Source organism: Notolabrus celidotus, chromosome 13, assembly GCF_009762535.1.
Source record: "Notolabrus celidotus isolate fNotCel1 chromosome 13, fNotCel1.pri, whole genome shotgun sequence".
NCBI classification, from domain to species: domain Eukaryota; kingdom Metazoa; phylum Chordata; class Actinopteri; order Labriformes; family Labridae; genus Notolabrus; species Notolabrus celidotus.
In genome coordinates, this window is record NC_048284.1 from 20,702,734 (window position 1) to 20,718,346 (window position 15,613).

The 15,613-nt window shown below is 39.4% G+C and overlaps 1 protein-coding gene across 1 annotated transcript; it reads left to right on the top strand.

The window, feature by feature from the left end:
• The first annotated feature begins 612 nt into the window (after positions 1-612).
• Positions 613-15,500, top strand: sel1l (SEL1L adaptor subunit of ERAD E3 ubiquitin ligase). Its single transcript, XM_034699311.1, has 21 exons — positions 613-1,175; positions 1,336-1,373; positions 2,372-2,567; positions 3,805-3,972; positions 4,753-4,858; positions 5,449-5,611; positions 5,752-5,805; positions 5,933-5,992; positions 6,082-6,163; positions 6,282-6,436; positions 6,632-6,688; positions 8,823-8,891; positions 9,196-9,273; positions 9,442-9,504; positions 9,935-10,022; positions 10,217-10,365; positions 10,531-10,696; positions 11,076-11,150; positions 11,298-11,470; positions 13,237-13,365; positions 13,530-15,500. The coding sequence occupies exons 1-21, from the start codon at positions 1,088-1,090 to the stop codon at positions 13,818-13,820; spliced, it is 2,448 nt and encodes an 815-aa protein (XP_034555202.1). The 5' UTR covers positions 613-1,087; the 3' UTR covers positions 13,821-15,500.
• Positions 15,501-15,613: the final 113 nt, after the last annotated feature.

Sequence of the window (15,613 nt, forward strand, 5' to 3'; positions counted from 1 at the left end):
TGTGTATACACGCGCACACATGATATACATACACATGTAGCCACATACACATACACAAACAAATAAATAAAAGATAACAATAAATAAATAAATAATGTGTAAAATAGAAAGAAAATAGAATAAATGAATAAGAAGAAGTAAAACAGTTCTTGTACTATGTCAGTAGTTTGAGTTGGGGAGTTTTGAAGGAGATACACCTCAGTCTAGTATTGGAGCATCTAACATTAACGTGGGTATCTTAGAGGGCCAAATTCCGGCATATTTACATTGAGGCACACTGTTTAAATGTTGATTAATGAACATTTTCCTAATCAAATAAACTCAAATTAAATTGAATCAACTCATCTCAAATTCCCTTCTGAAATACCGTGCAACTATGTGTAATTGTTTTTGCGATGGCACAACTCAAAGTCAGGTGTTGTACCACTGATACACAACGATTACTGTGTTTTAGGTAACCACCTCAGCCTTCATGATTATTATCTTCAGTGTTTTGGTGTCGTGGACAAACCCATCATCGAGGAATATAACTGTGTACGCACCTGATTGGCTGGTACATATTCCACCGCCGCCCATTGGCTCCTGTCAAGTCAGACGCGCTGTGATTGGTGGAAACGTGAGAATAGGAAGTGTCTATCAGTTGTAGAGGGCTTAACATGGGTAGCTTAGCACTAGCTGGTTGATAAAAACCTAAGGCAGAATAGTTTGCATTTCTCGGGTGTCTTTTTTGTTCTGTATCAGGTGGTTCCTGGCAAAGGTTCATGAGACCAAGGAGTTGTGTCTTTCGGAAATCTATCACGGTCTGCAGGGTGTTCTGCGGGGCTGTGTAACACTAGCTTGGGAGCTAGCAGCTAAACGTTAATTCAGCCTGTTACTACTTTAGAAGCATTGAAATGTGTTAGCTCGCTGGACAGCTTCTGTAACTAAAATATCCGGGGTTGTTTTGCAAGGAGAGTGCGGTTTCGTGTTGCTGAGCATGAGTATGAGTGTATTAATGCTGCGTGTCTTAGTGTGACTCTACTGTTACTGGATGTTTAGTGATAGAAACAGCAGCAGCTACAGCTAGCAGAGTGTTAGCTTGTCAACAATGGGCTATAAGAGGTTTTTAAAGTCGGCAGGATCCTTTTATTTGTTCACCATCCTGCTGCTGGTTGTTATCAAAGGAATAACAGCTGGTAAGTATGTCAGAGTTGTATAACTGGCTTCTTTATATCTGCTTGGGCAGAAGTGACTGTACATTCTGTGCAGGTGCAAGCAGCTGTGTATGTTTGACAGACAGGTATGTCTGTATCAAGTAAACACTGTTTTTGTTTCTGACATATTTTAACCTTTCAGATCAAGAGCAGCATGTGGATGACGGACCAGAGCTAAAGGTAACTTATGAGCTGTTTTATTTTGGGTATTAAAGTTAGCAACTCAAGCCTTCGACCACCTCATTGCTCAGCTTCTGAGGTTCAAGTCAAAACTGAAAGTGGGTTAGTTTTTTTTCTTTTCAATATTATTTTTATTGCTTTCATTTTTGAGTGCAAAACACCCACAAAAAACTTTTGACTTCCCTTTAACCCCCCACCCCCTACATATCTTTGCTTAAGACACAGTATACATAAATAAAGTTAAACAAAAACGTGCAAAAGAATAGAGGAACAAAAAACAAATAGGCCAAAAAGAGATGATACATCTGCAAATCCCATATGTGTATCTTTTAAAAATAAAGCATAACATTTTATAGTGGGATAAGCAGCCCATCAAATACCTCTTCTCCTGATCTGACTGTATACTGTATATTTGACATTTGTTTGATATTATTCTATAATTTATTGTCTTTTATAAATATTTTCTACCGTTTTTTTTAAAATTTAGATTTATAACATGCACCTTCAGGAGCAGCGCTTCTAATTTCATTGTACACCTGACAATGACAAATAAAGGCTATTCTTTTCTATTCTAAACTTCATGATATAGTTAAAAAGAAGACATGATAAAATAAAAAAGATACACATATACATATATGAATTTTTATACATATATAGACACGCACACACATATATACACACACATATATAAAAAGAGAGGAGGTATTTCATATATTTAGACAAAGTCCAAGTGGGTTAGTTTTGAAACAACCGCTGGCATCATTGACTCTGGTTATATCTGTCATCTAGTATCTTATTATTGCTTGGATCTGATGCAGTTGACTCCATTTACATGAGTGTTGTTCAAGTGTTTAATTTGTTTACACGATATGTTGACCTTTAAGAAAAATGTCTTCATCAAAACTTGTCTGTATGACAGCCATTCATAGATTTTTCCTTATGCACCTATTTTCTAGTCGACCTTTTTCTTTGCAATAACTTCTTGTTCATCCCTCCAGTCTTACCATGACCCAGAGTCGGATGAAGAGGATGTTCACGTAACAGGAGATATTGTGGCTGGTGCCTCTGTGACCTCTGGTCATGATGTGTCCCAACCAGAAGAAGAGAAACGGTCTCCTGAGGATGGACTGGAGGGAGAGGAGAAGGAGGACCTGCCGGAGCAACCTCCTCCAGTTCTGGACAAACCTAAAGAGGGTAAGGACTCAAACTGCATCTCAAACAGTGAGCTGTGAAGACTTCATGCTGTGCAGCGTGAAAAAAGGAACCACAGGACACATGATTAGGAATTCAGTTCACTTTGGTCCTGCTTGGAGTCTAATCTGGCACTTGATCTGAAAACTTGTCTTTTTCCTGATTTACTTTTCTTGTAAGCAAGGAAATTATTTATAAGCTTCTCTGATTATTTGCCATCAGGCTTTGTTTTTTATATCTATCATTTTTAGTCTTGGCTTATGTTTGCATCCTTGTCTGTGTAAGACAGAGATCATGTGTTGCACACTTTAAGTCACTGAACAAAACAAACTTCGAACTTTGTTTTTGCTTTCAGAATTAAAGCCAGGAATAGATGAGTAGTGAATTAGAGCCTTGATACTTGAAAATTTGGCCACATCCTCACTAGAAATGAGGATATGATGTTTTCCATGCACACTGTCACTCACAGGGACAGGACTAACATTAAAAATGTCATGCAAGCTTATCATTTGAGTTGTTTGAACCTAAAGGTCTTAAAAAGGCTGTTTAAACAAATGCCTGTTGTTAAATAGGGTTGATGTAAATAAAACAGGGTTTGACTCTGTATGACTTATTGAACTGAAGACCTTAAAGTTGTTATTGATGTGTTTGTACATTTCCATGGAGTATATTTTAAGCACATCTCGACTGATCCTTGAAGCATGTCTGACTCGTGTGGCTCTTCTTTCAGTCTCAACCCTCTAATGTCTCCAGGTTTTAACTACGTCTTAAAGACATCTGCTTTTGTGAACTGTTTTGTGTGATTCCAAGCTTCGCTGAGTCTCGACATGTTAACCTCTTCAGTTTAGCTGACTCCGAGCACAGGCACGTGTGGTTTCAGGGCAGTGCCAGATGAGATGAACGGTTAAACCCCCTGAGAAATAAACAGTCCTTTGCACCTGTGGCTGCTCTTGCAGTCAGTTACATCATCTTTCTTGAGGCCTGTTTTTATACAGTTTGCTGCGTCTTGCTTTCTTGCTTGTGTTTTGCTCAGGCGTGATATTAAGGTTTTATAAATGTGGAGATATTTTTGACATTTATTGAAATAATTACTTATTTAATTTAAAGTTATACATCTGTAACTATTGCACAGACTGAAAGAGATCACAATTGAGAAGGATTTTTAAAACTTTTTTTACTTCATATTTTTGTGTAATTTCTTATCTTTAACAGCATTTTAAACTTCTATTCCCATTTACAGTTCCCGTAGTGAATGGGGGTACGGCCCATGGAGAGCCCTGCATCTTCCCTTTCCTCTTCCAGGGGAAGGAGTATTCAGACTGTACCACAGACGGACGTGGAGATGGACGGCTGTGGTGCGCCACCACTTACGACTACGATCATGAGAAGAAATGGGGATTCTGTGAGAGTAAGTCTTCAACATAATGCCTTGACCAGTAATAATAATAATAATAATAATAATTGTATTTGTAGAGCACTTTTCAAAAACCAAGTTACAAAGTGCTTTACATGGGCAGCAAAATAAAACAGGCAGATCATAAAAACACACAAATCAAGATAAAGAAATAAAACATATTTTAAAAGACATACAATTCCCCTAAAATAACTCTAAAGGAACAAAATTATTTTATCATATTTGTCATTTTAATTGTGTTCTTTTATGCGTGTCTGCATGTTACCAATGCTTTTAATCTTTTAGTGTAAAGCACATTGAGATGGCCTCGTGTATGAAATGCGCTATAAAAATAGAGCTGGTTAAGCTTAAGGTGGTTAAAATAAGATAAAGTCAAATTAAATTCAGATAAAATCTGGGAAGGCTCTGTGATAAGTGTGTTTTAAGAAGGGATTTAAAAGAGCTCACTGACTCAGCAGACTGGATCTCCTCAGGCAGATGGTTTTGCAGTGTAGGAAGGAAGTAAACACTTTCAAAAAGCAGATTTGGTATGATTACAGTTTAACAAAGTGGGAGTCAAATTTTAAATTAATTAATCTCCCTTGCATGGAAGTTTGAATATTCTGTTTTGATGATGAGAAAAAAAACCCTGAAACTAAAAATGAAAACAAGCCTGAGGGTATATCATGGTTTCATTTCCAAAATAACCTTTGCTCACTCTGCTGCTGCTGCTGCTGCAGAGCTTTTAAATCCTTCATCTCCATGTTCTTATTGGCTTTCCTCTCTGTCACTCAGCGGAGGAGCAGGCACAGCAGAGACTGGAGGTGGAGGAGACGGAGGAGCAGTATCAGTCTATCCTGCGGATGCTCAATGCCACTACAAGGAAGACCCAGAAGAAAGAGTGAGTTTCCTCTGATGCACTGCAGTGTTTTCTGGACGCCTGTGATCAATTTAAACCTTCTGAATTGTTGCGTAAACCATCTGGATTTGTTAACAATGAATGGTGCTGCAACCTAAGTGGTGTCATTCTTGAAAAATTGAATACTTTGCCTTGATGTGGTTAAAGTTTTCATAAACATGTCTTTTAAGATAAACTTCCCAATTCTCCCTTCAACCAGATAATCAGTTTAGTCTTGAAACCTGACAAATCTGAAAAGAAAATCTTGGAAAAATGAAGATGGTGCTCAGCTGAAAAATACCTGTCCTCTTCATTTTGTAACACAGTCAGTCAACTTAAAAAAGCAATAAGCCTGCTGTATACAAACAGTCACTCATCATGTAGCGTCATGCTTCTTTTGAACCTCTCAAACAACATCATCTGATCTGATGTAGTTGTAGCTGTATCTTCTTAGTTGTGCTTTCTATGTGACCTTGTTCACCACATCCTTATTTACTTTAGGTGTCACACTGCTGTTTGTTTTAAGTTATTTACACATCTTTTTTAAATGCTTGTGTCAATCTGACTTCCCCTGTGTCCTCCCTCTGCCTCAGATTATATGAAAAGCTGCAGAAAGTAGCAGAGAAAGGTCACCAGAAAGCCATGGAGAAGGTGGGGTACGCCATGCTGTTTGGAGACTACATGACCCAGAACGTCACCAAGGCCAAAGAAATGTTTGAGAAGCTCGCCGTGGAGGGTTCACCCAAAGCTCAGACGGTAAAAAGAAGCATCCAGAATGCTCACTCACATGTCACATGAGGAAGTGTTGAAACCATTTTGACCTGAGATCTGATGAACTGTGTTGATAATTTGTCCTCAGAGAATCAGTTGTGTAACTTTTGTTTACTTTTACACAGGCTCTCGGCTTTCTTTATGCAGCAGGACTTGGTGTCAACTCAAGTCAGGCTAAGGTAATTTCTTCTTCTGTATGATTTCAGTTAAAGCTTCCTGTTACTTTGCACAGAATTTCTGCAAAACGTGATGTGAAGTGTCTTTTCTCCTGGAACATATCACATGCAAACCACTTCCTTCTTTCAGGCCTTGGTTTACTACACCTTTGGTGCCCTGGGGGGAAACATGGTGGCTCACATGGTTCTGGTGAGTTGATTTGTCGGTCAGTAATGCAGGTATATTGTCATCTTACTTGAAAGTATACTCACTGTTATGTCCTCTTGTTGTTTTATTAGGGATACAGATACTGGGGAGGTGTAGGTGTTCCCCAGAGCTGTGAGTCAGCGCTGACACACTACAGGCTTGTGGCAAATCAAGGTGAGCATGTACTGCAGTATTTTTTTCTATGACCTTCAGGTGGGATGTGTCCGTTTCTTTTTTACAAAATGAATGTTGTTTTACTCACATCTGCCTCTTCTCAACTCAACCCCTTCAGTGGCCAGTGATGTGTCCCTGACAGGGGGCTCAGCGGTGCAGAGGATAAGGCTGCTGGATGAGGTGGAAAACCCTGGATCCACTAGTGGGATGTTGGAGGAGGACTTGATCCAGTACTATCAGTTTCTAGCTGAGAAAGGGGACGTACAGGCGCAGGTAAAGTGTTACTCAGTGTCTATGACTCAAATTGTATTCATTTAATTTATTACAGCCTGAGTCTGAGTTGCATTAGAATCTTTATTTGTTCTCTTTTTGTCCTCATTGTCTGTCTTTTTTACAATATTGCATTGTTCTGTGTTTCAAATATTACAAGTCATTAAAGCTAATAGGTTTTTTTGCTTCCCCTGATAGGTGGGGTTGGGTCAGCTGTACCTGCATGGAGGACGGGGAGTTGAACAGAATTTTCAGGTGACATTTTAAGACTTATCTATTGCACAGTGTGATCAAAATATTTTATTTATTTATGTATTGTACTGCACATATGAAAGTATGAAAACTTTACGACTTAATAACAAGAGCCAGGATAAAACCAACATGAGGGGTCAATGCAACATTATCTAACCACTAACTTTAGTGACAAGAAATGTGCAGGAGGAGCCAAAAACTATCATGTTGCAATGTTTAACTGATCTAACAGAAGCTCTATAGTTTGTCTCTTGAATGAGTTGAAGTTTGTGCAGCTTCTTAAGTGACTGATTAAACTATTCCATGGATTTAAGAGTTAAACTGAAATGCGTTTTGAAAGGATACTTTGAGTAAGCTGTGACTATATTGAAAGACAACAAAGAATAATATTCCTTGGTCTAAACATCAAGTACACACTATTATGATGATGATGAGTGATAACTTATTTGCTTTAAACCAGGTGTCCACTTTACCTAATTCAGTGTCAAACACTTTAGATAAGTCATCTTTAAGTCACTATATATAATAGAAACAGTAAAGGTCACAGGATAGAGCCTTGAGGCACCCCACAAGAAATCAATCTATGCAGTGCCATACATATCTTTCTTGTTGATAAGCTGCTTCTAAACCATAACAACTCAGCTCCATGCAAACCATAAAGAGAAAGTTTCTGCAGTAAAATATCACAATGGTTTGTATCAGATGCCTCGGGTTGATCAACAAACACTCCAAGTTTAAATTCCAGCCATTGAGGTTGAATGACTTGCTCTAAAATCCGTACTGATGGGCACACACAATTTTGTTTCCATGCAGATACTTTAACAAGCATTTGTAAACAGACTTTTCGAGCAACAAGTAAAAGCAGATATTGGTCTGTAATTTGAATATAAGGATGGATCATCTGCTTTAATAGTGGAATGACTTAAGCCCATTCAAATTGATATGGAAACGAGGCGGCTTCAAAAGAGAGAGATGAAGGATTGGTTTGGTGATATATGGAAGGCATCTTTTTTAAGCTCATCATGACCTGCCACAGTTAATTTGAGTTTGTGCACAACTCCTACAAGCTCAGACTCACTAATGGGAGAAAGATAAAATGTAGTGAGGGGACTCTTAAAGCCAGAGTAAGAGAGCAGGGTTCATGGTATTTTGTCTGAAAGTGACAGACGAAGGCGTATCTTAAATGCATTTGTTGTTTGAAAATCAATCAATCAGACTCAATCAGACTTTATTTATAAAGCACTTTTCATACAATGGCATTGTAACACAAAGTGCCGTACATAAAAACAACCTAAAATAGAATAAATTAAGAAAAAGATACCACCCCCAGCCCTGACCCCAAACCCACCCCACAATCCTAAGGTTAAGAACACATTATATGCAACAATAGTAATAAAAACAATAAAAATAAAATGAATAAAGAAAAAAGAAAAAAGAAGTTGCTGAACGAACTGAGGAAACGCTCTCATGATATCTTAATGAGGAAACACTGGAGGTAAAATAAGATGTTAAAACTCAGCACAGGAAATTAAAATCACCAAAATAAAATACATTTGTAAGATAATAAAACACTAAAATGTTAAACCATTAAAAGAAAATAAGATGCTTTACTTTAAATAAATAAATAAGCACATAAATAAAGTAGAATAAAAGTGACTAAAAGTTGAACTAGATAATAAATGCATAAATAAAACTGTTGAGAATAAAAGTTTGCTGCGTTTTAAAAGGATCTGTAAAGTGTTTGTCAACCCCTTTTAAATTACTTTGAAAACTTGTAATGTCTGTATTTTTATTTATGATGTCATTGATGACCTTCCATGTGGTTTTCATATCACTCTGAGAAACACAAGATGTTTTTCTCTGAGTATTTTTGTTTAGATGATCTTAACGAGTGATTCAATTTTTTTCTGTTCTGTATCTACTTTTTCTTTTCAATTGAACTTTTAAATCCATCTGTTTAAAGATTTTGTCATCTCTTCTTTTAAATGGAATTTTTTATCAAAGATCATCGGCAGCTTGAGTTTCATGCTCTTTTTCAACCGCTAACCAGTCGACTGTGGAGAGTCTGCTTTCAAGTGTTGCATCCTTGTGTTAGTATTCACATTTAAATATATTTATGTTAATCGTTCTCCAACAGAGGGCGTATGACTACTTCACTCAGGCTGCAAACGCAGGAAACACACATGCTATGGCTTTCCTTGGCAAGGTGAGTGAGATGGTTTTGAATTATTATAAAGTATTCAGTGAGAGATTACAGTCCAAAACCATCATTCTCCCAAATGTTGCTAAAATCACTGGAGCATTTTCAAATGTGTTTTTTTTCACCATCTGCTTCCACTTGTGTTTATCAACATTATGAATATGTATGAAGTCCTGTGAGAGGATTTGTGAGAAGCAGTCCAAGATGAAAAAAGCGAATAGTCTCTTCTAGGCTTATGTGGTGGATTCGTGTGTGAGGGACTGCATCATGCTCTTTATTTCTAAGAGATGTTTCCTCTTCTGACCTTCAGATGTACTCAGAGGGCAGCGAGTACCTCCCTCAGAACAACGAGACAGCGCTGCAGTACTTTAAGAAGGCCTCCGACTTGGTAGGAATAAAATCACAGAATTAATGTTTGTCTCAAAATGTGCAGCCTTTTTTAACCCTTTAGTTTTTGTGTCTCCGTTACAACCTCTGGAGAAGAGCAGGTTTCTGATTTAATTATTTGTGTTGTTCAGTTTCCCTTTTATTTACTTTTTGCCTTTTTTTCATTCAGGGTAATCCAGTGGGACAGAGCGGCATGGGAATGGCCTACCTGTATGGAAGAGGGGTCCAAGTGGTGAGAAACCTCAACACTTTACAAAATTCAGAATAAGTCAACCTCTGGGAAAAAAATGAACCTAGTAAAAAATAACCTTCTGATATCTTCACAACTCACTTATGAGTAACGGATCATATAAGCTAGACAAAATAGTGATTTGATTTATATCGTGATACATATCGATATTGGCTGATATGAAAAAAAATATTGTGATAGGATTTTTTCCCATATCGCCCAGCCCTAGTTCAGGGTACCCCTCCCTCAGGCTCATGTTAGTACTTTGTTTTTTAAACCTATGAACCACAAATTTTGGCAATTTTATTCAAATGAAATTTTTTATGACTGCAATCGTATTCAGTGGCCTCCTATTAAATGTAAACTTCAGACATTAGAGTGTCCCTCATGTAGAAATCCCAGCAATCACTGAAATGTGTGTTTTGTGTTTCAGAACTACGAGATGGCACTGAAATACTTCCAGAAGGCAGCAGAGCAGGGCTGGGTGGACGGACAACTCCAGCTGGGAACTATGTATTACAGTGAGTCCGTGTGTACATCTACACATCTGCCTCCTGTCACAGCTTTTCACTTTCCTTCTTATATCTAGTAGACCATACTACATCTAAATATTAGAATCATCTGTTTCCTTCACTTGCACTCTGTTTGTCTGTTTTTCTTCACTGATATCATTTTCATATTTCATATCTATTCTCGTCTCCCTGTCTTTCCTCAGACGGCATTGGCGTGAAGCGTGATTACAAGCAGGCTCTTAAATTCTTCAACCTGGCCTCGCAGGCTAGCCACATCCTGGCTTTCTACAACTTGGCCCAGATGCATGCCACGGGTACCGGAGTGATGCGGTCCTGCCATACTGCTGTGGAGGTGAGACACTTTGGAGCTGCTTCTTTCCCTTTATTGTGTTGAAATGAGGAAGAGGAAGAGTGTCTTTCAGCAATTGCTTTACATATGTTATGTAGTTCCTCCATTGAAGTTAAACTCACCATCTTTCATTCCGTAATCCACTGTGTGTCTGTGTCTTCACTGCAGCTTTTTAAGAATGTGTGTGAGCGTGGCCGGTGGTCAGAGCGTCTCATGATGGCCTACGGCAGCTTTAAGGAGGGGGACACTGATGCTGCACTGGTCCAGTATCTGCTGCTGGCTGAGCAGGGCTACGAGGTGGCCCAGAGCAACGTGGCCTTCGTTCTGGACCAGAGTAAGAGAAAACATTACGTATCTGTCATGTTGAGTGAAAACCATGAGTGTCTCAACTACCATTAGACTGTCAGAGTTTACTTTCTTGCTTTGTAGATGGAGGCTTATAAGTGTGTGTTTTTTTGTACTGCTCTGTGACTGGCTGATAATGAAGCAGTGAATATTTGTGTGAAAATATTTACACGTCTGCCTCAAATGAATCACATGGCAGTAGCTGTCCGTTGCTTTTCATCTGGGTTTAATGATGGCACATTTGGTGAAAAGTTATTTTGTGTATTATTATATAATTCTGTCCTAAGAATATTTATAATACACCAACTTCAGGAGAACGAACATCACCCTTTAATGTCTTTTGTCTTTGTTTGGACTATAACTTACAGAAGGAGCGAAGATCTTCAGTGAGAATGAGACGTACCCGCGTGCTCTGCTACACTGGACAAGAGCTGCAGCACAAGGTCAGCCTTGAACCACTCTGCGGTTCATCAGTTTTAACACGTGTGCTAGATTCATGTAGTATCCCTTTTGTAATGATCCCCCTTTTGTAATGATCCCCCTTTTAATGGTTAAAATGAAGCAATGAGTTAAAACCCATCTCCTTTCAGGTTACACTGTGGCCAGGATCAAACTCGGGGACTACCACTTCTACGGCTATGGGACAGACGTGGACTACGAGACAGCTGTCATCCACTACAGACTGGCGTCAGAGCAGCAGCACAGCGCTCAGGCCATGTTCAACCTGGGTTACATGCATGAGAAAGGCCTGGGCATCAAACAGGTGGGCAAAAGTAAAGCCGGCATCAGACGACAGGAGTCAGGGGATTGATCTAGTGTGGAACCTTTTTAGGAACAGATGTTTGGTAATCTTTGAGTTTGACAGATCAAATTTAAACAATCCTAATGGTTTCATGATTTATTAGGGCTGCCTGATAACATAAAGCTTATTTGATTTGTAGGATTTGCAATCTGGGTGATGATGCCAGAATTTTAAGAGGGCCACAAGAGTCAATGAGAGAAAGAGATTGAGCCAGTGAGAGTGCTTTTAAGCAATGATAAACACTCAAGCTCTTACTAGTACAGTGATGTTTATGATCAACCAGGTATCCTAAACTTCTGTAACGGTTAAAATCTCACCTCAAGTTCCTGAAGATGAAGGATTGACAGTTTGTTATTGCTGCGTCTGCCTCGACATGTTTCCTTCCAGATGGTGAACAATCTGCTTTCCATGTTTCCTCATCTAAATTTCAGTTTTGTTCACATCTGTTTCCCTGTATGATCACAACAGGCCTCATGAACTACCGTCTTGCATCAGTTATTTGGAATTTTCAAGTCATAACATTTACGTGACCAGCAGCAACAAGAAATAAACCAAAAGATTTCAGTTTAATTTATGTAAAATGTAATCGACAGAAAAGGAAAGTGTTCATTCCATTATCATTTATAACGTTATCATTTTATGGTAAGTGCAGGAGCTACAGCAGGGTGTCCGCGGGGTCTTAAAAAGTATTAAAGGTGATAAATCAATTGTGGGAAAATTAAGGCCCTTAAAAAATCTTAATCGCGATTTTATGAGGTATTATCTGCCTCAGCTGCCCCTCCTACTTTCAAATGACCCTGTGCACGACTCATAGGTTTGTTCGGCTCCTGTTTGTTTTCACTAATGTGCATCTGCGCCACTCATAGCCGTTCAAACTCATCTCTTATGACGCTTATGGTCTGCAAAAGAGGAGATTAAACACATTTAACCCGCTGCGTTCAGTCCTTTTTCACTAAAACTCGCTGAATGTTATATTTACGTAACGAAAGGACCGTCAATTCATCGCGATACCTAAAGCGATGTGAGGTCTCAGTGGATTATTAATGTACTGTAGTTTCATAGTTCCAGTCCATGCTGCTGATTGGTTGAGTTACGTTTAGGGCCGCGGTGTAAAATCCGATATTAACACGCCTGTGACCGCACATTACGCAGATTAAATATACATGCGCAAAACTAACATTGCCATCACTTTACTGTCATAGTAGTTGTGCTATGGTTAGGGGAAAAACATAGATCCTTTACTTGAGTTACTGTACTGTGACTACATGAAGGCACAAAGAAAAGCTCACAGAGCTGATGGACACAGAGAAGCTGATTGAAAGCAAATCACACAATCTCCAGCACATGTCCTAAATGTTGATCATGATGTGGGAATGTCAATAAACCTGCTTTTAGTTTAATTTATTCTTTCAAGCTTTATTCCTTCTCAGCTTACCTCATTTCTGTTAAATTGCAAACTACAACTGTTATAGATGTGTTGCTAACAACAGCTTAAAGTCGCGATGAGGTCTTAAAAATTTTATGAAAGGTTTTTAAAAAAGTCTTAAAAAGGTATTGAAATTAACCTCAGGATTCCAGCATATACCCTGTACAGTAGTTGTAGACATTACTGGACAGAACTGCTTGTGTGTCCCCTGAACTCCCAGGAATTGTCCCATGTGGTCCACTTGTTGAAGATAAATAGCCTTGTCTGGAAACACTGAAATTTGTTCTCTGTCTTTCTGCAGGACATCCATCTAGCCAAGCGTTTCTACGACATGGCTGCTGAAGCCAGCCCTGATGCCCAGGTCCCAGTTTTTCTGGCCCTGTGCAAGCTGGGTTTGATTTACACTCTGCAGTACCTGAAGGATCTTAATGTGAGTACTCTCCTCCTCAGCTGCAGCCAGGACTGTTTGGCTTTGAAGTAGAAACTCAGAGTTGACACTTAACAGAGTTAAAAGCTTCATTAGAGGAAAATGTAATTAATCATGGCATGTCTTTTTTCCTCCATCTCTCTCCATTTGGTTTTGGCTCTGTTCAGTTGAAGGAGCTCGTTTCTCAGGTGGACCTGGACCAGCTCCTGGGCCCAGAGTGGGACCTCTACCTCATGACTGTCATCGCCCTGCTGCTGGGTACAGTAATCGCCTACAGACAGCGCCAGCACCAAATCATAGTTCCCCCTCGCCCACCGGCTCCCGCGCCTCAACCCTCCCCGGCCCCACCTCCTAGACCGCCTCAGGAACAGACACAAGCCCCGGCTGAGCCCCAGGGCCAGGAAGAAACACAACCCCAGGGCCCGGCGCCTGAGGAGGAGCAGCAGCAGCAGCAGTGAGAGGGAGAGGAACGTAGTGAGAGCAGTGAAAGACAGACGCTGGTGCCAGTTCTTCCACCTTCCCCGCTCCCCTCCACAGGCTTAAAGACAAACTGAGGTGGCTTCTGAACTGTGCAGTCTGACAACTCCTGTTCTCCAATTCAGATTAGCTGAAGACAGACAGCGAGGGGGTATTCGTGGACAATGTTACCGAACAGGGTGAAGAGAGGGAAACACAGACATTGGACTTGGTAATCTGTGACTCAGGATACTGCCAGAATCTCCCCTGTCCCCATCAACATGGAAACTGTCTCGCAGCTGCCAGATTTAAGGCTTTTTGGACTTTACTAATCAAAAAAGTCGACGTGTGTGGAATCTGATATGTGCGTTAGTTATTCCTCACGCTCCTTTCTTTGTGAAAATCACATCCAGTCGAGCTGCTTCAGTCCTAATCTTGAGCAGTATTTCAAAAAATACTACAGGCAAGAGAAAAATAATAATTTTAATAGTTTAATTTGCTAAAGAAACTCATGTTTCTGCATGTTTTTCTCATTATTTTGCAGACTTTAATTTAGGCACCTTTGTTTCAGACACTTTATGACTCAGCAAGTTGTGCAAAGTTTTTACATTTATTAGAGATTTGGTTAAGATGACATATCAGGTCTATTCCTCTGCAGCTCAAATAGAGGCACTTTTTGTTAGTAACTGCTAAACCATTCAAAGCCATGCTGTGTCACTGGTTTAACAACAAGAAACCGGTTTGATTTTTTGTTGTTGTTGGGTGGGTTGTATTTGTTTGAAAAGGCTGGAGGGATAATTCAATTTTAAGCAAATGAGGAGGTTTGCCAAGCATCCAGCGTTGGAGATAAAAAGCCGCTCGAGTCAAACGTAATCTGTGGCTGGAATCTAATGCAGAGCCTGTTTGAAAATTCATCCTGACATTCTGTTCGGTCTCCAAGCAGGGGGAGAGCAGAGTGCTGCGATTTCAAGAACAATAGTGAGTCCAGTCACAGATCTGTTTATTCAAGTCGGAGAGTACATCTGTGTGGTATTTTTTTTCCCAACAACAGCCATTTCTTGTTTTTCATTCTTGTGCTTGCGTTTGGTTCGTCTCATCCCACAAAGCCTGCTTTTTTAATCCTTGTGTTAGCTGAGGCAGAACTGGAGCAGCCTTAAATATAACAGGATCTCAAACTCTGGATTGTTTCTACATAAGAGGAAGTGAATCCTTTTATTTCGTGAGCGTGTGTGTGTGTGTTTTTGGTTACACAACTTGTGAGAAGTTCCACCCCCTCACCAAAAGTCCAAGTTGGAGCTGTGTGCTCTGCCTACACTCTGCAGCTCAGATAGGCCTGAATCTATAAAAACTAGGTCTTGTTTAGACCAGACGGTATTTATCAAAACAAGACAAGTAACTTCTGATTTTGCCACATGGAGACCATTTGTTTGATTCCACAATATGTGCTTGTTGTTAGAATTATTAAGAAGTCATCTGCCAATACATCTGCATGAAGTCAAAGAGGATGGTATAAAATGTTGTCTGTAGGAGGAAAAAGAAGAAGTAGTTTCCCGCTGTCACACGTTAAAACCAACACAATTTGTCTAAAGTGAAACACTGGTAAAGATTGTCGAGCTGACTGCATTTTTACCATCGCAGATACAAGTTTATAAAGAAATAATAAATGATATATGGATATTTAACTGCTGTTTTGAGATGTTTTCATTCTTTGCAAGTTTATTTTAAAAGGTTATTTTTAAATCACAAACCTTGCATTGTCCCAAACATGTTAAGTCTTGTTATTGTTCCGACTTTG

What these genes read in the sequence shown, in the direction of transcription:
- sel1l (XM_034699311.1), top strand. Translation starts at nt 1,088, where the DNA reads ATGGGCTATAAGAGGTTTTTAAAGTCGGCAGGATCCTTTTATTTGTTC. An exon ending in GTTCACCCAAAGCTCAGACG is followed by an intron (nt 5,612 to 5,751) that starts GTAAAAAGAAGC and finishes ACTTTTACACAG; the next exon opens with GCTCTCGGCTTTCTTTATGC. An exon ending in CCTGCCATACTGCTGTGGAG is followed by an intron (nt 10,366 to 10,530) that starts GTGAGACACTTT and finishes TCTTCACTGCAG; the next exon opens with CTTTTTAAGAATGTGTGTGA.